This window comes from Engraulis encrasicolus, chromosome 4 (genome assembly GCF_034702125.1).
Source record: "Engraulis encrasicolus isolate BLACKSEA-1 chromosome 4, IST_EnEncr_1.0, whole genome shotgun sequence".
Classification (NCBI taxonomy): Eukaryota; Metazoa; Chordata; class Actinopteri; order Clupeiformes; family Engraulidae; genus Engraulis; species Engraulis encrasicolus.
This window is the reverse complement of record NC_085860.1, coordinates 41,317,508-41,340,007: the sequence shown is the minus strand read 5'-3', so window position 1 is coordinate 41,340,007 and position 22,500 is coordinate 41,317,508. Positions and strand designations below refer to the sequence as shown.

The 22,500-nt window shown below is 45.0% G+C and overlaps 1 protein-coding gene across 1 annotated transcript; it reads right to left on the bottom strand.

The window, feature by feature from the left end:
* Positions 1-10,442: 10,442 nt before the first annotated feature.
* LOC134448094 (zinc finger CCCH domain-containing protein 13-like) lies at positions 10,443-20,499 on the bottom strand. Its single transcript, XM_063197851.1, has 6 exons — positions 20,122-20,499; positions 19,357-19,450; positions 19,122-19,242; positions 13,413-18,650; positions 11,938-12,872; positions 10,443-10,484 (listed from the first exon to the last, which is right to left on the bottom strand). Exons 2-6 carry the CDS (start codon positions 19,441-19,443, stop codon positions 10,443-10,445), a joined length of 6,423 nt encoding a protein of 2,140 aa, XP_063053921.1. The 5' UTR covers positions 19,444-19,450; positions 20,122-20,499.
* Positions 20,500-22,500: the final 2,001 nt, after the last annotated feature.

The window sequence follows — 22,500 nt, the reverse complement described above, 5'->3', positions numbered from 1 at the left end:
AATACGCTTAAAGCGATGGTTCGGAGTAGAATCACCCTAATGCCATTTGAACCGTGACACCCATCCACCTTTACACCCGAAGTGTTTTCTGCCGCAGGCTTACATCAACAGAGTTGCCGTGTTATTCGATGTTTATTCCGGATAGCTTGACTCAAGCGCATATGGATCCTGGGCACCGTCTCCAAACTTTCCCCACAAAAATAACATGTCATGACACCAAACTTCTACAGTATAACAAATGTGGTTTGTACTCACAAAAAGATGAATTTGAAACTTTGTACATAGACCAGGAGTTTATTAGTAACAACACACGAAACGATTAGCTTTTCTGCTGCTAAACATCCGTCGACGTCACTTCCTCCAGCTGGGACTTTCTTTATTGTAAGGTTTGTGTTTTAGTCCACAGCCAGGATATATGCACGAGTGTTTAATTTAAATCCGAAGTGGTTAATTTCTAGTTGTAGCGCAAGCTGTCTTTTTGAGTTTTCCGCCTTCCGGACTCACGTGTATTTGTTTCCATCAACAAAGTCCCAGCTGGAGGAAGTGACGTCGACGGATGTTTAGCAGCAGAAAAGCTAATCGTCTCGTGTGTTGTTACTAATAAACTCCTTGACTATGTACAAAGTTTCAAATTCATCTTTTTGTGAGTACAAACCACATTTGTTATACTGTAGAAGTTTGGTGTCATGACATGTTATTTTTGTGGGGAAAGTTTGGAGACGGTGCCCAGGATCCATATGCGCTTGAGTCAAGCTATCCGGAATAAACATCAAATAACACGGCAACTCTGTTGATGTAAGCCTGCGGCAGAAAACACTTCGGGTGTAAAGGTGGATGGGTGTCACGGTTCAAATAGAGCTCGAAAGTGACGTCACTTCCCCCGATTTCATGGGACCTCAACGGCGTTTTTAGCCGAAAATCGTAGCATGTAATCCAATGGCGGTATTAAAATGATATTTCGATCCCCTTCGAGTTGTGCCACGAGCTCCATATATGTTGTTTCTGATATTTTCTCTTAATTTTTCGTATGAACCCTAAAACTTTTTAGAAAGCTGTGTTTCTTCACATTTTTCATGCCGACGGCCTCGGAACAAAACATTGATACTTCTGCATGAATAATCTTTATCTAGCCTCTTAAACAGCATATTTGTAGCCCAGCGCATATCATGACTGAGATCAGAAGATATTTACTCTCTACCATGTTGTTAGATGGTCAGCTTAGGTCCCGTGAAACGCGGAACTAAGGGGCGGGACTTTCGAGCTCTATGGCATTAGGGTGATTCTACTCCGAACCATCGCTTTAACTAGTTGCTGATGCCACATGACAACAACTAGGTGTCCTGGCTGGGACAGCTGGGACAACAACTAGGTGTCCTGGGACTGCAAGCTGATGTCCTGTGACAGTGTCCTGATGTCCCGGTACTGTACAGCAACTTGGTGTCTCAGGACTTATTGTCTCAGGACAACAGTAACAGTACAGTACAATTATCGCTGCCACCGCTATTGGGTTCCTAAAGTATCTCTGTTTGTGCGAGATACCTCTCGCATAAAGTGGTCATGGGATGCAGTGGTTTTGTTAATCAGTGTAATATAAATTGATATCTAGATGTTGGCTGACTGTTATGCTGCATGGCTGGCCCTCACAGATCCACTACTTTAGTCAGGGAAGGGACAAACGGGTCAGCTGTCCCTGGCCCAGGGGGGAGAGGTGCCCCAGAATGCAGTCCTCATCACTACATTGCATGTATTGGGTGAGGTGGGGGCTCTTTCAAATGACAGTCACCGTTTCCCAATGTCAAGTGCTCTAGCCTTGGTAGTGCGTGAAAAAGCCCAGTGATTGGATACTCTCTGCGGTCTGCGAAGGGTATCCAATCACTGGGCGTTTCATACACTACCAAGGCTAGAACACTTGACATTTGTCTCAGGCCTGGCCAAAGCTGTCAGCGGCCCTGAATTTAGTTGTAAGTGGTTTGGTGATTAATGTTGGCCTTTGAAGTGAGCATTGTGGGCAGAGATGACAGCACAATGTTGGCCAGTGATGACAGCACAATGACAGGAAGTGATGGGGACTTTTCTTTTCCACTGCTACTGGTCCTTTCAGACACAAGGGGTGCATCCCAATATGTGACCTTGCCTCCTCCACTTGTGCTTGTCTCCTCGTCCCGCCTCCTGGACCCTCCTCCGTGGAGAAAACGATAAAGTTTCCCAGCTGTCAGCCTAGCCACAACAACTTTTGAGGGACTGTTTTTCATTCACCATAACAATTGCAAACGAGAAAAAGACTCTATAGCTTTTGCAAGATATTGAAATATAATGCTGTTGTCAGTGATGTCATCATGACTAGAAGCGAGTGGAGGAGGCAAGTGGAGGAGGCAAGGTCCCATATTAAGATGCACTCCAGGCCTTATGAAGGGCTGCCATTTCCTGTTAAAGGACAGTAGGTGGAGCTCTGGCGTTGCTTGTGTGTGTGTGTGTGTGTGTGTGTGTGTGTGTGTGTGTGTGTGTGTGTGTGTGTGTGTGTGTGTGTGTGTGTGTGTGTGTGTGTGCGTGTGTGTGTGCGTGTGTGAGTGGGAAGGTGGGTGATTGGCCTTTTTCCTCTCCTTGGAGCAGCCCTTCCGTAATCAGTTGAAATCTTATATAACCTATTACTTCAAATGCCTTACCACATCAATTCAGTTCTGCACCCAGTTATAACATTAGATCAGGTTCTCTTAGCGTAGTGTTCCTCAAGGGGGCTGTACATCATGATGTTGGGAGGGGGGGCATTGGCAGGCTTATGATGAGGTAAGATGATCAGGCAGCTGATTTTGACTTTGTGTGATGCTCAGTCTGTGTGTGTGTGTGTGTGTGTGTGTGGGGGGGGGGGGGTTACAATATGTGGTTGACTGACTTTGTGTGTGTGGGGGGGGGGTGTTTTTGTGTGTGTGTGTGTGTGTGTGTGTGTGTGTGTGTGTGTGTGTGTGTGTGTGTGTGTGTGTGTGTGTGTGTGTGTGTGTGTGTGTGTGTGTGTGTGTGTGTGTTGGGGGTGTGGGGGTGTGGTGGAGTGTGTTCTGTCTGTCTGTGTTGTCCTCTACACAGCTGGTGTCTGCCCTCTTCAGTTAGACTTGATGCAGAATTAATGAGAGGAAAAAGTGGGGGTCCCAGAAACAAACACACACACACACACACACACACACACACACACAAACACACACACACACACACACACACACACACACACACACACACACACACACACACACACACACACACACACACACACACACACACACACACACACACACATATTTAGATATGATGCAGAATGGATGAGTGGAAAGCATGGGGGTCCCATGGGGTCTGTCTGCTTCTCCTCATGTTTAACCCCACCCCTTCTCTCTCTCTCTCTCTCTCTCTCTCTCTCTCTCTCTCTCTCTCTCTCTCTCTCCCTCCCTCTCTCTCTCTCCCTCTACACATCCACAGTGCCTCCCCAGACACCCCACTCACAGCAAACAAACACATGTGTTCTGGTAAACAAGTATGTGAATGTGTTTTGCTAAATGATGCATGACATAAGAACAGAGGCGTGTAGCTGTCAGACATAATGTGACGTGACTCATCATCATGTTGACAGGTGTCAGTCATGTGGATAGATGTCAATTGTGTTGTGTCCTTGTCTTTGTAACCTTTTATCGCCCTGTTAGACCAAAGAGGGTTGCGGTCCAGTTGCCCTACCTCATGTGGTACAGACTGGCATCATGAAAAGGCGATAGACGGTTGTAGTCAGCGTGTTATTCAAACACAGTGACATGATGTCATGTTGCCTTCTAAGAAGGTATGCTGGATGTGGACACATGCAGTGTAAGCACAGATTTGTCTTGCGATGAGGGTTGTGTGTCTTTTTGCGCAGATGTCTGGCCTCAACGCATTTTTGCAGAATCGTATAGCAATGATTAGAGAGTGATGTGTGTGTGTGTGTGTGTGTGTGTGTGTGTGTGTGTGTGTGTGTGTGTGTGTGTGTGTGTGTGTGTGTGTGTGTGTGTGTGTGTGTGTACCTAGTCAGGGCTCATGATCATGATCAGCGGGGTATACTAAGAACATAGTTAAGCGATAAACCAAGCTTAGCTAACCTATAGGAAGTCAAGTCCAAGATATTCTTTTGTTCAGTATCATTTGAACTTCCACTTGACACCGGTCTGACTTCTATTTTGGTAAAAAAGAAAAAAGGCTATGCATGCATCCTACAGTATTTGTATACTTTTGTCGTGGGAAAGGTGAGAGTATCAAATCGTCGCTGTCCAAAGAAAACCACTTATCTCCACTATTATTTTTAGTTTTTTATGTTCGTTCTTTATTTATTATAAAATATAAGACAGTACTACTGGTCAGTCTCCATGGGTATATGTGTATGATAAATAATTTAGTAGCCAACTTTAATTTTGCAATTTTTTTTTGTTTTGAAAATGTGGTTTTATAAATCAATACATAAAAAACAATGAGAAGTGGAGATAAGTGGTTTTCTTTGGACAGCGACGATATACAATATAGGAATTGTATAGTATTGTATTTTAGTCTGGTTTCCGTGACCCGGTTGTAGGCCCGAGCAGGCCAGGTCTTCAGCATGTGTGGTGGCAAGTATCCTGTAATGTTCTATGCATGCAGAGCAGCACATGGCTTTTAAATAGTAGAAGTGCTCGAAGCAGTGACATGATTATGCAGTCTGGTCTACGTAATATCTTCCATTGCATCCAAAGTCTTGGTTACACTCAAATACACTGCCATTATACTGTATTAGCCTATTATAGCATAAAGATCAAAAGCCCATATTGTACATCAGTTAATTTCTTTCCAAACCATTATATATATAATATTACTAGGTGGTCAGATGTAGATAATCTCTTCGCCTGGGTGTCTGTGTCGTTCTCTAGTCAACTCTGCCAAAAGCATGTTTTGATGTTTGTAGTTTATAGTTGATCATGCCACAAGTCAAGCAGACAGGACATGTAAGACATGAATAATTATGCTTATTGACCATGTTCATCTCAGTTCAGTTGGTGTGCAGCTCAGTTCACTACAGTTGTAATACAGTGTATTGTCAATCATGATTAGCTTATCATAATTCTTATTTAACAAAATGCTAAAAGTTAAGTGTAGTCCTACCAAATGATAAAAAAGGACAAAGAAGATATTCCATAATGCCATTTTATGTTTTTATTTTATTTTTTTAAAGCATGAAGTAATTTTTATTTTTATTTTTTTAATGCATTGAAAAATTTAAAGGGGTTGTGTATTGCTCCTGTCGTTCAAGTAATACAGGTTCAGTTAGGAACAAGTTGCCTCTATGCCACAGTGTTGGTGCAGTGAGACACAGATAGAATGGGGAATTCACAGTTCAAAAGAGGATCATGACAGGAGCATAAGAAGCAAATATATTTGTAAAAAAACCTATTTCATATTTTTTTCCTTCATTCTTTTCTCGGTCTCCTCGATTTCCCTCATCATTTCCTCATAATCAATGTCATCCTCTTCATCATCAAATTTCTCTTCCATCTTTATTGATGGAATCACTGGTTTATCTTCCATCACGATTGGAGATGATCTGTATTGGCCTCCCATATTTGCAGAGGACAAACTTGAAATTGCTGAAATTGGGGACTTAAGAGGAGGCAATGCTTTTAGAGGAGGCAATGTTTTCCCAGCCACTGCTATTGAAGACAGTGGCTTTGCTAATGGTGGAAGTGAGTTTGATTTACATACAGGTCCAGCTTTATCCAGAGTGCAGTTTCCCACAAGCTTGTTCTGCGGTGGTGCCATGGGTGCTAGTAGGTTTGTCAAAGGTTTTTCAAATGCTGCTCTCTGGGATGGTGTGCACACATTGTCTTTGATGCAGGGCTTTGGGGAGTTCTTGCTCATCTGTGCATTACTGTCACCGTCCATTTCTTTCAAGAGATCCTCAAGTTCCTGATCAGACGTATCAGCCTCTGAAGGTTTATTATTCAGTGGTTTTGGAAGTGGTGAACATACTTCAGGTTTCTTGCAGGACTTTTGAGTTGTTGTGCTCCCCTGTGTATTACTGTCCCAGTCCATCTCTTTCAAGAGCTCGTCAAGTTCTTTATCAAACTCGTCCTGCTTTGAAGGCTTTTTATTTATTGTTTTTGAGAGCACTGTATGCACTTCCTGTTTTTTGTCGGAGCTTGGAATCATTGCACTCCCCTCTGTGTCAATATCCAACTCTTTCAAGAGATCGTCAAGTTCACGATCAAACTCCTCCTCATTTGATGACTCAGTATTTGCTGCTTTTTGAAGTGGTGTGTGCACATTGTCTTTTTTCAAGGGCTGAGGGTTGTTTGTGCTCACCTGTGAACTACTGTTACCCGCCTTTTGTGTGAGAGCCTCAAGTTTATTTGGTGGCTGTTTCATCATGTTTGTACTGCTTGCTGAATTCTTTGTTTGATTATCTTCCTCCATTGGCTCCAATTCCTCTTCAATCACGGGTAACATTTCTGTTCTTCTTCTTTCCATCAACTGGTCAATATCTAGATCCAGATCAGCTTGTATCAGCTTTGTATCACCCCCCACATCAGCTGGCATGCTATGCACTTTCCTGTGCATGTCATCTTTCTGATCCTGCGTCTTTACGTTTCCTTCCTCTCTGTGGATTAATTTGGTCTCCCCCTCCTCATCGCTGACCTCACAGTTGTTCCAATCACCCTCCCGAGGAGAATACTCCTCAATCTCCTCCTCTATCTCTTCTGAGATTTCACTCTCACTCTCATCGCTCCCCCAAGGAGAATATTCATCATCCTCTTGCACGGCATCCTCCACGGCAGCGGTGAGTACTTGCCCTTTGCTTGCAGGAACACGTTCGTCATGTTCTAAATCAGTGTCCTTGTCTAGAGTTTTATCTAGAAGGTTTCCCACAAGCTTCTTCTGCGGTGGTGCCGTGGGTTCTAGTGGGTTGGTTAAAGGTTTTTCCAATGTTGCTGTTGGGGGTGTTGTGCACACATTGTCTTTCTTTAGGGGCTTTAGGATGTTTTTGCTCACCTGTGAATTACTGCCACCCACCTCTTGCATAATAGGCTGTTTCATTATGCTTGTACAGCTTGCTGAAGATTTTGTTGGATTCTCTGCCTCCACTAGCTCCAATTCTTCGTCACTCGACAGGTCCAAATACGCAGCCAGATCCTGACCGGCATCATCCCAGATATTGGATACCGTGTTATGCACTCTAAACATTGTGTGCATGTGATCTTTCCTAATTTTCTCCTCCACCTCAGCAGTGACCTCACACCCATTCCTATCACCCTCCGAAGGAGAATACTCCTCAATCTCCTCCTCTACCTCTTCTATGTCTGAGTCATTCTCATCGCTCCCCCAAGGCGAATGCTTAGCATCCTCTTCCATGTCATCTTCCACAGCAGCGGTAAGTACTTGCCCTTTGCTTGCGGGTACACTTTCGTCATGCTTTAAATCAGTGTCCTCGTCCATTCCCTCACCTTTTCCTAGTGTCTTTTCCTCTCTCACTACCAGAGGGCTGGGTTTAGACTCACTGTCATTACTGTCCCGTGGAGAAGACTCCTCCTGCTCCATCTTAGTCACAGACCCTTGAGCCTGTTGTGTAGTGGGTGCTGGGTGTGTTCTAGCCTGTGGATTATTTTCATTCTCCACCTCTTGCGAGAGAGCCTCAAGCTTCTTTGGAGGTTGTTCCAGCATTATTGCTGGGCTCTTTTCTGAGGACCCTGCCGGTCCATTTTTATGCATAGTTTCTGGTTTGCCCACAATCAACTCATCCACATCTGAAGCCGCTGCTTTTAGAGGAGGCAATGTTTTTCCAGCCACTGCCATTGAAAACAGTGGGTTTGCAATTGGTGGTAGTGAGTTTGCTTCTAGGAGGCAGTTTCCAAAAAGCTTGTTCTGCGGTGGTGCCATGGGTTCTAGTGGGTTGGTTAAAGGTTTTTCTAATGTTGCTGTTGGGGGTGGTGTGCACACATTAGGATAGGGCTTTGGGATGTTTTTGCTCACCTGTGAATTATTGCTACCCACCTCTTGCGTGATAGGCTGTTTCATTATGCTTGTACAGCTTGCTGAGAACTTTTCTGGTTTCTCTGCCTCCACTAGCTCCAATTCTTCATCACTTGACAGGTCCAAATACGCAGCCAGATCCTGACCTGCATCATCCCAGATATTGGATACCGTGTTATGCACTCTAAACATTGTGTGCATGTGATCTTTCCTAATTTTCTCCTCCACCTCAGCGGTGACCTCACACCCATTCCTATCACCCTCCGAAGGAGAATACTCCTCAATCTCCTCCTCTACCTCTTCTATGTCGGAGTCATTCTCATCGCTCCCCCAAGGCGAATGCTCATCATCCTCTTCCATGTCATCTTCCACAGCAGCGGTAAGTACTTGCCCTTTGCTTGCGGGTACACTTTCGTCATGTTTTAAATCACTGTCCTCGTCCATTCCCTCGCATTTTCCTAGTGTCTTTTCCTCTCTCACTACCAGAGGGCTGGGTTTAGACTCACTGTCATTACTGTCCCGTGGAGAAGACTCCTCCTGCTCCATCTTAGTCACAGACCCTTGAGCCTGTTGTGTAGTGGGTGCTGGGTGTGTTCTTGCCTGTGGATTATTTTCATTCTCCACCTCTTGCGAGAGAGCCTCAAGCTTCTTTGGAGGTTGTTCCATCATTATTGCTGGGCTCTTTTCTGAGGACCCTGCCGGTCCATTTTTATGCATAGTTTCTGGTTTGCCCACAATCAACTCATCCACATCTGAAGCCGCTGCTTTTAGAGGAGGCAATGTTTTTCCAGCCACTGCCATTGAAAACAGTGGGTTTGCAATTGGTGGTAGTGAGTTTGCTTCTAGGAGGCAGTTTCCAAAAAGCTTGTTCTGCGGTGGTGCCATGGGTTCTAGTGGGTTGGTTAAAGGTTTTTCTAATGTTGCTGTTGGGGGTGGTGTGCACACATTAGGATAGGGCTTTGGGATGTTTTTGCTCACCTGTGAATTATTGCTACCCACCTCTTGCGTGATAGGCTGTTTCATTATGCTTGTACAGCTTGCTGAGAACTTTTCTGGTTTCTCTGCCTCCACTAGCTCCAATTCTTCATCACTTGACAGGTCCAAATACGCAGCCAGATCCTGACCTGCATCATCCCAGATATTGGATACCGTGTTATGCACTCTAAACATTGTGTGCATGTGATCTTTCCTAATTTTCTCCTCCACCTCAGCGGTGACCTCACACCCATTCCTATCACCCTCCGAAGGAGAATACTCCTCAATCTCCTCCTCTACCTCTTCTATGTCGGAGTCATTCTCATCGCTCCCCCAAGGCGAATGCTCAGCATCCTCTTCCATGTCATCTTCCACAGCAGCGGTAAGTACTTGCCCTTTGCTTGCGGGTACACTTTCGTCATGTTTTAAATCAATGTCCTCGTCCATTCCCTCGCATTTTCCTAGTGTCTTTTCCTCTCTCACTACCAGAGGGCTGGGTTTAGACTCACTGTCATTACTGTCCCGTGGAGAAGACTCCTCCTGCTCCATCTTAGTCACAGACCCTTGAGCCTGTTGTGTAGTGGGTGCTGGGTGTGTTCTAGCCTGTGGATTATTTTCATTCTCCACCTCTTGCGAGAGAGCCTCAAGCTTCTTTGGAGGTTGTTCCATCATTATTGCTGGGCTCTTTTCTGAGGACCCTGCCGGTCCATTTTTATGCATAGTTTCTGGTTTGCCCACAATCAACTCATCCACATCTGAAGCCGCTGCTTTTAGAGGAGGCAATGTTTTTCCAGCCACTGCCATTGAAAACAGTGGGTTTGCAATTGGTGGTAGTGAGTTTGCTTCTAGGAGGCAGTTTCCAAAAAGCTTGTTCTGCGGTGGTGCCATGGGTTCTAGTGGGTTGGTTAAAGGTTTTTCTAATGTTGCTGTTGGGGGTGGTGTGCACACATTAGGATAGGGCTTTGGGATGTTTTTGCTCACCTGTGAATTATTGCTACCCACCTCTTGCGTGATAGGCTGTTTCATTATGCTTGTACAGCTTGCTGAGAACTTTTCTGGTTTCTCTGCCTCCACTAGCTCCAATTCTTCATCACTTGATAGTTCCAAATACGCAGCCAGATCCTGACCTACATCATCCCACATATCGGATAGCCCGCTATGCACTTTCAACATCGTGTGCATGTGGTCTTTCCTAATTTCCTCCTCCTCTGAGCTGACCTCACAGCCATACCTATCGCCCTCCCAAGGAGAATACTCCTCAATTTCTTCCTCTACCTCCTCTATTTCGGAGTCATTCTCATCGCTCCCCCGAGGAGAATACTCATCATCCTCTTCCACGGCATCTTCCATGGCAGCGGTGAGCACTTGCCCTTTGCTTGCGGGAACAGGTTTGACATGCTGTGCCGTTAGGTTGGGTTTAGACTCACTCTGATCCCTCTCAGTAACAGACCCTTGAAGCTGTGCTGTTATGGGTGCTGGTGGGGCTGGAGGCTTTCCAACCATTTCTCCTGGAGATGGCCCGGACGCATTGTCATTTATAAAGGGCTGTAGAGTCCCCTGAACCTGTATGTGGAGTGCCAAGCTTTCTTCCACAGCTGTGCCACAGGGGATTATTTTAGCCTCCAAACTACTATTTTCCTTTTGATTAGCATTATTTTTAATGCAGTTTCCATTCGACGCACTCTTCGCTGCTGTCATGGGTGGTAATGGGTTTGCTGCAGGTTTTTCATCCATGGTGTTTGGAGATGGTGTGCACACAGTGTCCTTTTTTAGGGTCTTTGGAATGTTTGTGCTCGACTGCGAATTACTGCCACTGGGGATTATTTTAGCCTCTTCCATATGGGAGTCATTCTCATTGCCCTCCCAAGGAGAATACTCATCATCTTCCACTGCATCTCCCATCATTTCACCGTCAGTGGTGAGTACTTCCCCTTCCCTTGCAGCAACACTTTCGACATGTTCAATATCAATGTCCTTGTCCATTACCTCACCGTTTTCTGGTATATTTTCTATTCTGTCCACCAGAGGGTTGGGTTTAGACTCACTCTGATCCCTCTCAGTAACAGACCCTTGAGGCTGTGCTGTCATGGGTGCTGGTGGGGCTGGAGGCTTTCCAACCATTTCTCCTGGAGATGGCCCGGACGCATTGTCATTTTTCCGGGCCTGTGGAGTCCCCCGAACCTGTATCTGGAGTGCCAAGCTTTCTTCCACAGCTGTGCCACAGGGGATTATTTTAGCCTCTACCAAATGGGAGTCATTCTCATTGATCTCGAAAGGAGAATACTCATCTTCCACTGCATCTCCCTTCATTTCACCGTCAGTGGTGAGCACTTGCCCTTTCCTTGCGGTGACACTTTCGACATGTTCCACATGAATGTCCTTGTCCACCACTTGTTTTCTGTCCACCAGAGGGCTGGGTTTAGAGTCACTCTGATCCATTTCAGTAACAGACCCTTGAGGCTGTGCTGTCATGGGTGCTGGTGGGTTTTGCTGTGGCTTTCCAACCATTTCTCCTGGAGATGGCCCGGACGCATTGTCATCTATCAGGGGCTGTGGAGTCCCCTGACCCTGTATCTGGAGTGCCAAGCTTTCTTCCAAGCTACTATTTTCCTTTTGACCAGCAGTATTATCTTGAATGCAGTTTCCATTTGACTCACTCTTGGCTGATGTCATTGGTGGTAATGGGTCTTCTGTAGGTTTTTCATCCATTGTGTTTGGGGATGGTGTGCACACAGTGTTCTTTTTTAGGGTCTTTGGAATGTTTGTGCTCGACTGCGAATTACTGCCACTGGGGATTATTTTAGCCTCTTCCATATGGGAGTCATTCGCATTGTCCTCCCAAGGAGAATACTCATCATCTTCCACTGCATCTCCCATCATTTCACCGTCAGTGGTGAGCACTTCCCCTTCCCTTGCAGCAACACTTTCGACATGTTCAATATCAATGTCCTTGTCCATTACCTCGCCGTTTTCTGGTATATTTTCTATTCTGTCCACCAGAGGGCTGGGTTTAGACTCACTCTGATCCCTCTCAGTAACAGACCCTTGAGGCTGTGCTGTCATGGGTGCTGGTGGGGCTGGAGGCTTTCCATCCATTTCTCCTGGAAATGGCCCGGACGCAATGCCATTTTTCCGGGCCTGTGGAGTCCCCTGAACCTGTATCTGGAGTGCCAAGCTTTCTTCCACAGCTGTGCCACAGGGGATTATTTTAGCCTCTACCAAATGGGAGTCATTCTCATTGCTCTCGAAAGGAGAATACTCATCTTCCACTGCATCTCCCTTCATTTCACCGTCAGTGGTGAGCACTTGCCCTTTCCTTGCGGTGACACTTTCGACATGTTCCATATCAATGTCCTTGTCCACCACTTGTTTTCTGTCCACCAGAGGGCTGGGTTTAGAGTCACTCTGGTCCATTTCAGTAACAAACCCTTGAGGCTGTGCTGTCATGGGTGCTGGTGGGGCTGGAGGCTTTCCAACCATTTCTCCTGGAGATGGCCCGGACGCATTGTCATTTATAAAGGGCTGTGGAGTTCCCTGAACTTGTATCTGCTGTGCCAAGCGTTCTTCCACAGCTGTGCCATAGGGGATTATTTTAGCCTCTACCAAATGGGAGTGGTTCTCATTGCTCTCGAAAGGAGAATACTCATCATCTTTCACTGCATCTCCCTTCATTTCACCGTCAGTGGTGAGCACTTGCCCTTTCCTTGCAGCAACACTTTCAACATGTTCAATATCAATGTTCTTGTCTATTCCCTCGCCTTTTTCTGGTGTATTTCCTATTCTGTCCACCAGAGGGCTGGGTTTAGAGTCACTCTGATCCCTCTCAGTAACAGACCCTTGAGGCTGTGCTGTCATGGGTGCTGGTGGGTTTTGCTGAGGCTTTCCAACCATTTCTCCTGGAGATGGCCCGGACGCATTGTCATTTATAAAGGGCTGTGGAGTCCCCTGAACCTGTATCTGGAGTGCCAAGCTTTCTTCCACAGCTGTGCCACAGGGGATTATTTTAGCCTCCAAACTACTATTTTCCTTTTGACCAGCAGTATTATCTTGAATGCAGTTTCCATTCGACTCACTCTTGGCTGCTGTCATGGGTGGTAATGGGTTTGCTGCAGGTTTCTCATCCATGGTGTTTGGGGATGGTGTGCACACAGTGTTCTTTTTTAGGGTCTTTGGAATGTTTGTGCTCGACTGTGAATTACTGCCACAGGGGATTATTTTAGCCTCTACCAAATGGGAGTCATTGTCATTGCTCTCCCAAGGAGAATACTCATCATCTTCCACTGCATCTTCCATCATTTCACCGTCAGTGGTGAGCACTTCCCCTTCCCTTGCAGCAACACTTTCGACATGTTCAATATCAATGTTCTTTTCTATTCCCTCGCCTTTTTCTGGTATATTTTCTATGCTGTCCACCAGAGGGCTGAGTTTAGACTCACTCTGATCCCTCTCAGTAACAGACCCTTCAGGCTGTGCTGTCATGGGTGCTGGTGGGGCTGGAGGCTTTCCAACCATTTCTCCTGGAGATGGCCCAGACGCATTGTCATTTATAAAGGGCTGTGGAGTCCCCTGAACCTGTATCTGGAGTGCCAAGCTTTCTTCCACAGCTGTGCCACAGGGGATTTTTTTAGCCTCTACCAAATGGGAGTCGTTCTCATTGCTCTCGAAAGGAGAATACTCATCTTCCACTGCATCTCCCTTCATTTCACCGCCATTGGTGAGCACTTGCCCTTTCCTTGCAGTGACACTTTCGACATGTTCAATATCAATGTCCTTGTCCACCACTTGTTTTCTGTCCACCAGAGGGCTGGGTTTAGAGTCACTCTGATCCATTTCAGTAACAAACCCTTGAGGCTGTGCTGTCATGGGTGCTGGTGGGTTTTGCTGAGGCTTTCCAACCATTTCTCCTGGAGATGGCCCGGACGCATTGTCATCTATCAGGGGCTGTGGAGTCCCCTGACCCTGTATCTGGAGTGCCAAGCTTTCTTCCAAGCTACTATTTTCCTTTTGACCAGCAGTATTATCTTGAATGCAGTTTCCATTCGACTCACTCTTGGCTGATGCCATTGGTGGTAATGGGTTTTCTGCAGGTTTTTCATCCATTGTGTTTGGGGATGGTGTGCACACAGTGTTCTTTTTTAGGGTCTTTGGAATGTTTGTGCTCGACAGCGAATTACTGCCACTGGGGATTATTTTAGCCTCTTCCATATGGGAGTCATTCGCATTGCCCTCCCAAGGAGAATACTCATCATCTTCCACTGCATCTCCCATCATTTCACCGTCAGTGGTGAGCACTTCCCCTTCCCTTGCAGCAACACTTTCGACATGTTCAATATCAATGTCCTTGTCCATTACCTCACCGTTTTCTGGTATATTTCCTATTCTGTCCACCAGAGGGCTGGGTTTAGAGTCATTCCGATCCATTTCAGTAACAGACCCTTGAGGCTGTGCTGTCATGGGTGCTGGTGGGTTTTGCTGAGGCTTTCCATCCATTTCTCCTGGAGATGGCCCGGACGCATTGTCATCTATCAGGGGCTGTGGAGTCCCCTGAACTTGTATCTGCTGTGCCAAGCTTTCTTCCACAGCTGTGCCACAGGGGATTATTTTAGCCTCTACCAAATGTGAGTCGTTCTCATTGCTCTCGAAAGGAGAATACTCATCTTCCACTGCATCTCCCTTCATTTCACCATCAGTGGTGAGCACTTGCCCTTTCCTTGCAGCGATACTTTCGACATGTTCAATATCAATGTCCTTGTCCATTCCCTCACCGTTTTCTGGTATATTTTCTTTTCTGTCCACCAGAGGGCTGGGTTTAGAGTCATTCCGATCCATTTCAGTCACAGACCCTTGAGGCTGTGGTGTCATGGGTGCTGGTGGGTTTGCTGGAGGCTTTCCATCCATTTCTCCTGGAGATGGCCCGGACGCATTGTCATCTATCAGGGGCTGTGGAGTCCCCTGAACCTGTATCTGGGGTGCCAAGCTTTCTTCCAAGCTACTATTTTCCTTTTGACCAGCAGTATTATCTTGAGCGCAGTTTCGATTCAACTCACTCTTGGCTGCTGTCATGGGTGGTAATGGGTTTGCTGCAGGTTTCTCATCCATGGTGTTTGGGGATAGTGTGCACACAGTGTCCTTTTGTAAAGTCTTTGGAATGATAGTGCTCGACTGTGAATTACTTCCACTGGCTTTCTGTTGCAAAAGAGGATGATCCTGGTCAGAGACATCATTTTCTTTCTTTGCTGGGACACTTTCCAGATGTTTGATTGCATTGTCCTTGTCTATTCCCTCACTCTTCAGTGGTATAATTTCCTTTTCCGAGGTCTCCACCACAAGGGCAGATTTAGACTTATTCACATCAGTATCAACTGGAGAATTGTCAGTAACAATCTGCTGGACTTGTGTTCGGGGTTCTATGCTTTTCAGTGCAGAATTGTTGTCAACACTTGGACTTGAGGCTTGAATGCAGTTTCCAACTGACTTGGTTTCAGCTGATGCCATATTTTGCATGCCATTGCCATTGTCATCAGATCTCTCACGTGAATCAGTGATCTCAACATTTGACCTTGGCTGTGTTTTGTCTTGATCAGTCCCCTCATTTTTAACTGGACTGTCTGTCATAACTGGACCCTCTTCCAGATGTATTTTGACTATTTGTTTCAGAGCAATGTTGCACATGGGCTTTCTGAGCTCTGGAGTAGCCTCCCAATCACCATCACAAGGATCATCATCACTGTCCGAGGGGGAGAGTTCAACAGCATGTTTTTGCTTTTCATATTCTGCCCCCTTCCCAGCCTTTGGTTTCCTTGGGAATGTCTCATCTGCATCCATAGAACAACTAACAATGTCACTGACTGGTTCCATTGATGTTTTTGCATCATTATTGAGCCATTCTTGTTTCTCAGATTCAATTTGTCTCTGAATGTCCGTCCACTCCTCCTCCGCCTCCATTTCTCTCATGGCACCTCTCTGTTGTCTCAGTGCATGTTTGTACAACAGTCTCTTCTCTGTTGCCTCCAGCTTTTCCTTTTGAATTTCCATGTCTCTTTTCTCCATTTCTATTCTGGAATCTAATTCCTTTCTCTCTGTGTCGAGCCATTTTTTCTGTCTTTCTATCTTTCGTTTTTCAGCGTTCAACTTGTCCAGAATTCGCTCCTCCTCCTTTTCCAGTTCGTCCCAGTGCTCCTTCTCCATCTTTGCCAGTCTTTGTCTCTGCCTCTCAAGTCTTGCTTCCATGCCCTTCCTCTCACTGTCAATATTGTCCCATTCATCCTCAAGGTCTTTCTTTCTTTGGGTAACCATCTCTCTGACTGTTCTTTCTAAGGATCTTCTCTCTTGCTCAATCTTTTCCCATTCTTCCTCATTCTCTTTCATTTCTGCAGCCATCTTCGCTTTCATCAAAGCAGCCTTCTCTTGTATCTGCCTCTCCTCCTCCTGCAGTTGCAGTTGTTGGGCCTCCATCTCATCTTCACTCCTCCTTTTCTCTATCTCCATCTTCTTTTTGTTCATAGTGGCCTCCTCTTTCATACTTCTCTTCTCCTGCTGCAGTTGAAGTCGTTGGGTTTCTATGTTTTTCCTCTCCATCTCCAGCTGGTCTTCATGTCTCCTTTTCTCTATCTCAAACATCCTCCATTCTTGCTCCACATTTGCTCTGCTAATGGCCTCCTGAGTTCGCAGCACCTCACTCCGTCCTTCCTCCTCCAGTAGTTGTGATTTCAGGACGTACACTTTTTCCTGCACGGCTTTTAGTTCTTCAGCCATCTTCTTTTTCTCATTTTCAATTGTTTGACGCTCACTCTCTAATTCCTGCTTTTTTAGGAGAAACTTCGCTTTCTTCTGTGCTGCCTTCTCCTTGAGTGCTACCTCACTCTGTTCGAGTTTCTCCCTCTGAATCACCAACTCCTTCAGATGTTGCTCTTGTTCTTTCCTCATTCTCTCTCTGTCTTCATTCAACCTTCTCTTCTCCTCTTCTCCTTGCAGTCTGACACCTTCCAGCTCCAGCCTCCGTTGGTCTAGTTCAGCCTTCAGTTCTGCTACTTCCCTCCTCTCCTGCCTCAGTTTTATCCTGTCTTTCTCAACATTGTCTCTGTCTTCATCAAGGACCTTCTTTCGCTGCTTTTCCATTGTCTCACTCTCTCTCAGCTTTTCCTCTCCCTCCTTCAGTCTCTTTCTAAGGACCTCCAGGTCAATTCTATCAATTACCTTCATTTCTTCCACTTTGCTTCTCTCTGCTTCCATCTTTTTCCACTCATCTTGTAGCTGGTCTTCCTGTCTCCTTTTCTCAATCTCAAACATCCTCCATTCTTGCTCCACATTTGCTCTGTTAATGGCCTCCTGAGTTCGCAGCACCTCACTCCGTCCTTCCTCCTCCAGTTGTTGTGATTTCAGGACGTACACTTTTTCCTGCACCGCTTTTAGTTCTTCAGCCATCTTCTTTTTCTCATTTTCAATTGTTTGACGCTCACTCTCTAATTCCTGCTTTTTTAGGAGAAACTTCTCTTTCTTCTGTGCTGCCTTCTCCTTGAGTGCTACCTCACTCTGTTCGAGTTTCTCCCTCTGAATCACCAACTCCTTCAGATGTTGCTCTTGTTCTTTCCTCATTCTCTCTCTGTCTTCATTCAACCTTCTCTTCTCCTCTTCTCCTTGCAGTCTGACGCCTTCCAGCTCCAGCCTCCGTTGGTCTAGTTCAGCCTTCAGTTCTACTACTTCCCTCCTCTCCTGCCTCAGTTTTATCCTATCTTTCTCAACATTGTCTCTCTCTTCACCAAGGACCTTCATTCGCTGCTTTTCCATTGTCTCACTCTCTCTCAGCTTTTCCTCTCCCTCCTTCAGTCTCTTTCTGAGGACCTCCAGGTCGATTCTATCAATTACCTTCATTTCTTCCACTTTGCTTCTCTCTGCTTCCATCTTTTTCCACTCATCTTGCAGCTGGTCTTCCTGTCTCCTTTTCTCAATCTCAAACATCCTCCATTCTTGCTCCACATTTGCTCTGTTAATGGCCTCCTGAGTTCGCAGCACCTCACTCCGTCCTTCCTCCTCCAGTTGTTGTGATTTCAGGACGTACACTTTTTCCTGCACCGCTTTTAGTTCTTCAGCCATCTTCTTTTTCTCATTTTCAATTGTTTGACGCTCACTCTCTAATTCCTGCTTTTTTAGGAGAAACTTCTCTTTCTTCTGTGCTGCCTTCTCCTTGAGTGCTACCTCACTCTGTTCGAGTTTCTCCCTCTGAATCACCAACTCCTTCAGATGTTGCTCTTGTTCTTTCCTCATTCTCTCTCTGTCTTCATTCAACCTTCTCTTCTCCTCTTCTCCTTGCAGTCTGACGCCTTCCAGCTCCAGCCTCCGTTGGTCTAGTTCAGCCTTCAGTTCTGCTACTTCCCTCCTCTCCTGCCTCAGTTTTATCCTGTCTTTCTCAACATTGTCTCTCTCTTCACCAAGGACCTTCTTTCGCTGCTTTTCCATTGTCTCACTCTCTCTCAGCTTTTCCACTCCCTCCTTCAGTCTCTTTCTGAGGACCTCCAGTTCGATTCTATCATTTACCTTCATTTCTTCCACTTTGCTTCTCTCTGCTTCCATCTTTTTCCACTCATCCTCGAGATGTCTCTCTTTGTCCTGTATCCTCTTCTCCTCCCATTTTACTTTCTCATTGATACACTTTTCCATCATGTTTTCTGCATAGTCTAATAGGGAAGACAATGTTATTTCTCACAACATAACTTTTTCAATAAGTAGGCCTAAAGATGATGATGCATGTTATATTGGTTCACACATAAAAGTCAGGTCAGAGCACCAAACAAACAGAAAAAACTATTTAAACAATGTAGTAAATAACAACCAAAGAAAAACAATGAAATGAGTACAGTAACAATAAAATCCCAAAAGCGGTACACGGCTATAGGCCTACCTACTGTATATCAGCACTTTGATGAGGTAGGCAAGGGTGAAAAGGTGAGATTTGAGCTTTGCTTTAAAGGCAGAAACTGAATTACATTTTAAAATGTTATTTGAATGTAAAATAGGCCTACATATTTTATTCAGAGCATATGAATGATACAGAGGAAGGAAACAAACTGTCAATTTATGGTTAGGTCTTAAAAAAATAGTGTGACAGCATTAGACTAGGTTATAAGTGAATTGTAATAATTACATACCTTGACAAGTTCTTACAACTCTCTCATCGTCATGATTTTTGTGTTTCTTCTCATTGGCTTCCCATGACTCATGGGCATTCATAACCTTGTATTCCACCTCTTTACAAATGAAGGCCTGCATCTATATAGCCAGATTGATAGTAAGGTTTATAAGAACAATGTAGGGAAACATGTTCATTCCTGCATATGATCACTTTCAATATTGTTATTATACTTATTTTCTCCATCATCTCACCTCCTTTATTCTTTCGTTAAGCCAAACTTTTTCCCGCATCATTTTGAGGTCCAGGATTTCTTCCCATGATAAGCCCTGTTCTGCCATACTGGCTCTTTCAAAGTGAAAAGGGGGGAAGACCAACATGCAGAAACTATCACAAACACCACCAGAGCTCGGCAGGAACATGACAAACACCAATGCAGGGTAATCGGTTTAACGATAATTATACATTAAAAAACATTTTTGTTGACCATTTTGGCCTACATAGGTCCTAGGCCTGGCTTATATTACAATTATCTCATGTTTCTAAATCAAGTGGTAGCCTACATCATTTAAGCTTAGTAGGACACTCGAGCATGTGCATACAGTATTCTTCTCACAGCAGAGAAGCATTTAATCTAGAAGTCACTTCAAGTCAGAGTAAACGCTTGTCTTTTCTTTAACATTTCCAAGGTTACAGGCCTGGAACACGGATTTCTCCTTTAGGATAAAATAAAATAAAATGTAATAGCCTATAAAAGTGTATAGCCTATGTAGCCTGATATATCCTATAATTTTATATCATATTCACAGCATATACATTTATTTACATACAGTAAGTAGCATTGGGTTTTTTTTCTGATAATGTGATAATAAAATGAAGGCGATATTGGCTCGAGATATCTCGCGATCCCCGAGAAACTCCAGATTAGGCTATACTTAGGCTATACCTATGTTCAATTTTCCGAAATGGAACGTATGAGCTGGGGTGAGTAGGCCTAATATTGAAATAAAACATCTTACTACGCCAGTTGGACTTGAACGGCTTCTTTCTATTTTAGCACTGGAGACAAGTTTCCGCACACGAGGCTATCCAGTCCATCCAAATTTGATATGAGTTTTGGTAAAGAATGCCCTCCAGAGAAGGCCCTCTTAGTTCCATTGTGACATCATTCAAAGCATGACATCTTCGCGCAAGGGATGTTTGCGTTCCATGGAACACACCTCTGATAGGCTACATCGCGCAGTATGACAACGTTAGTTGCCTCAACGCGCTTTCAAAACACACACACACACACACACACTGGAGGCTGCCGTAGGCTGCGGCACCAAATGTTCCGGGCCGGTTCATGTGAGAAAGTGCACGCACGCGCGCACGCACACAAACACACACACACACACGCGCGCGCGCGCGCGCGCGCGCACACACACACATACACACAGTCCCACATCCACACACCAGCTCCGGGCTGCCGGGGTTCATGTCATGTGAGAGAGTGGACACACACGCGCGCCCACAAACGCAATAACAATATTCCCGACTCTAGATGTGTTCGTAACACAGCCTACATGAAGATCTAGCCTATAACGCAAGAAGACTATGTAATTCTACAATCGTCCACAAAATAAAAAGAGGGATATTTTATTTGTTTGCCTAGTGCGTAAAATGTGTCGTGCGTTGTATACAGGCCATAGACGCTGATCTTGGCCACTGCTGATGACCTTGACAAAGGGAAAGACGAATTAATTAGAGACTACCAAACGGGTCTGTAACCTAAAAACGCGTAATCTTTTCTTGGAGTCAAAGAAAGAAAGAAGGAAGGAAATGTGACGCATGGTTAACAATATTTTGGGGTAAAATATCAGTTCAATATGTTGAGTATGTGAGAAGTTGTCAGTTAGACTTCACGTTACATTTATTAATTTATACATATATCTTTGGGGCTATTTCAAACCTGAACGACATTGGCCTGTTCATCCAGACATAGGCCTATTGCGACAGATAATAGATGATGTTTTTACTTCAACTTGTCAACTTGGTTGGCAGCATGCTGTCAATATTACATATGCACAAAAGTACAAAAAATGTACAATGTGCTTTCATTTGTATCATTCAAATCGTAACAAAATATTTTTTAATATAATGTAGGCGGTCATTTTTACCTGTATTTTAATGCCTCCCAATGATAATAACCTATTGTATAAATGTACTATGTGTATTCTATAAATGTGCTGCATGATGGCTCTGTTTACTGACAGTGAGCCAAGTCTAAACAGTGCACTTGGCACCTGCCAACAGGCCAAATGCTGGTAAAAAAAAAATTATATAATTTTTTATTAAAAATAAAATAAAAATAATAATAAAAAAAGTAATAATTTCAGTGTCACCAGCCAATTTGGTAGGATATCTTATTCCTTGCTATGACATATCAGAATAGCCTATATTTTGTTGTTTGCCACTTGAATCAGTTCGTATTTAAGTTCTAGAAAAAGCTCATTTACTATCTTTCTATTTGTTTGATTTATTTCCATGTAGAAAGCTATGCACTCATCTTCTTGCTTTGAAGTTAGATGTACAGCATCAGGATAAATAAAACCAAGATACCAAATTGGTGGCTAGTAGAATAGCAGAATCCACAGTGGCCGGTAAATGAAAAAGTTAATGTCAAGCCCTGCTTACAGCGCTTTGAAACACGTCCCCCAGTTGAGCAGCGTCTTGTGCCATGCGCTCGGCAAGCTGTAGCCTCTCGTCCAGGTTTCGGCAGACGAGCCTCTTCTGCATCAGGGCTCGCACGTACTCCACCACGGTCGGCCACTGGCTCTCCTCCTGTAACCTCTGAGGAGGAGAGTAAACAGGTGGGCCTCGTCTTTACTAATTTACGCAGCTGGTGCGCTGCAGTGCACTCCCACTCTGCTCATAGCTGATGCACTGCACTCCCTACTGTGCCGCCCAGTCAGAGACAAGCAGGCCATCTTCTGCTCAGTAACAGCTACTACTACTACACCCACAGTCTCCACACATACTACTGGTGAACTCCCACATACCCCAGTAGTGGCAGACCCCTCATACCTCTAATGGCATTACTCCTAACCACACACGCACACACATACACACCAGTAGTGGAAGATCCATCATACCCTAGTAACAGACACACAGACAGACAGACAGACAGACAGACAGACAGACAGACAGACAGACAGACAGACAGACAGACAGACAGACAGACAGACAGACAGACAGACAGACAGACACACACACACACACACACACACACACACACACACACACACACACACACACACACACACACACACACAGATACACACACTAGTGGCAGACCACACACCCCAATATAGGCAGACTTCTGGCTACACTGCTAGACGCCAGACATGTCTGGGACA

Coding starts and splice junctions, on each gene's coding strand:
- LOC134448094 (XM_063197851.1), bottom strand. CDS start 19,443: ATGGCAGAACAGGGCTTATCATGGGAAGAAATCCTGGACCTCAAAATG. Junction 19,243..19,356: donor TTAACGAAAGAATAAAGGAG/GTGAGATGATGG, acceptor CTGGCTATATAG/ATGCAGGCCTTCATTTGTAA. Junction 10,485..11,937: donor ATATACCAGAAAACGGCGAG/GTAATGGACAAG, acceptor GGCCATCTCCAG/GAGAAATGGTTGGAAAGCCT.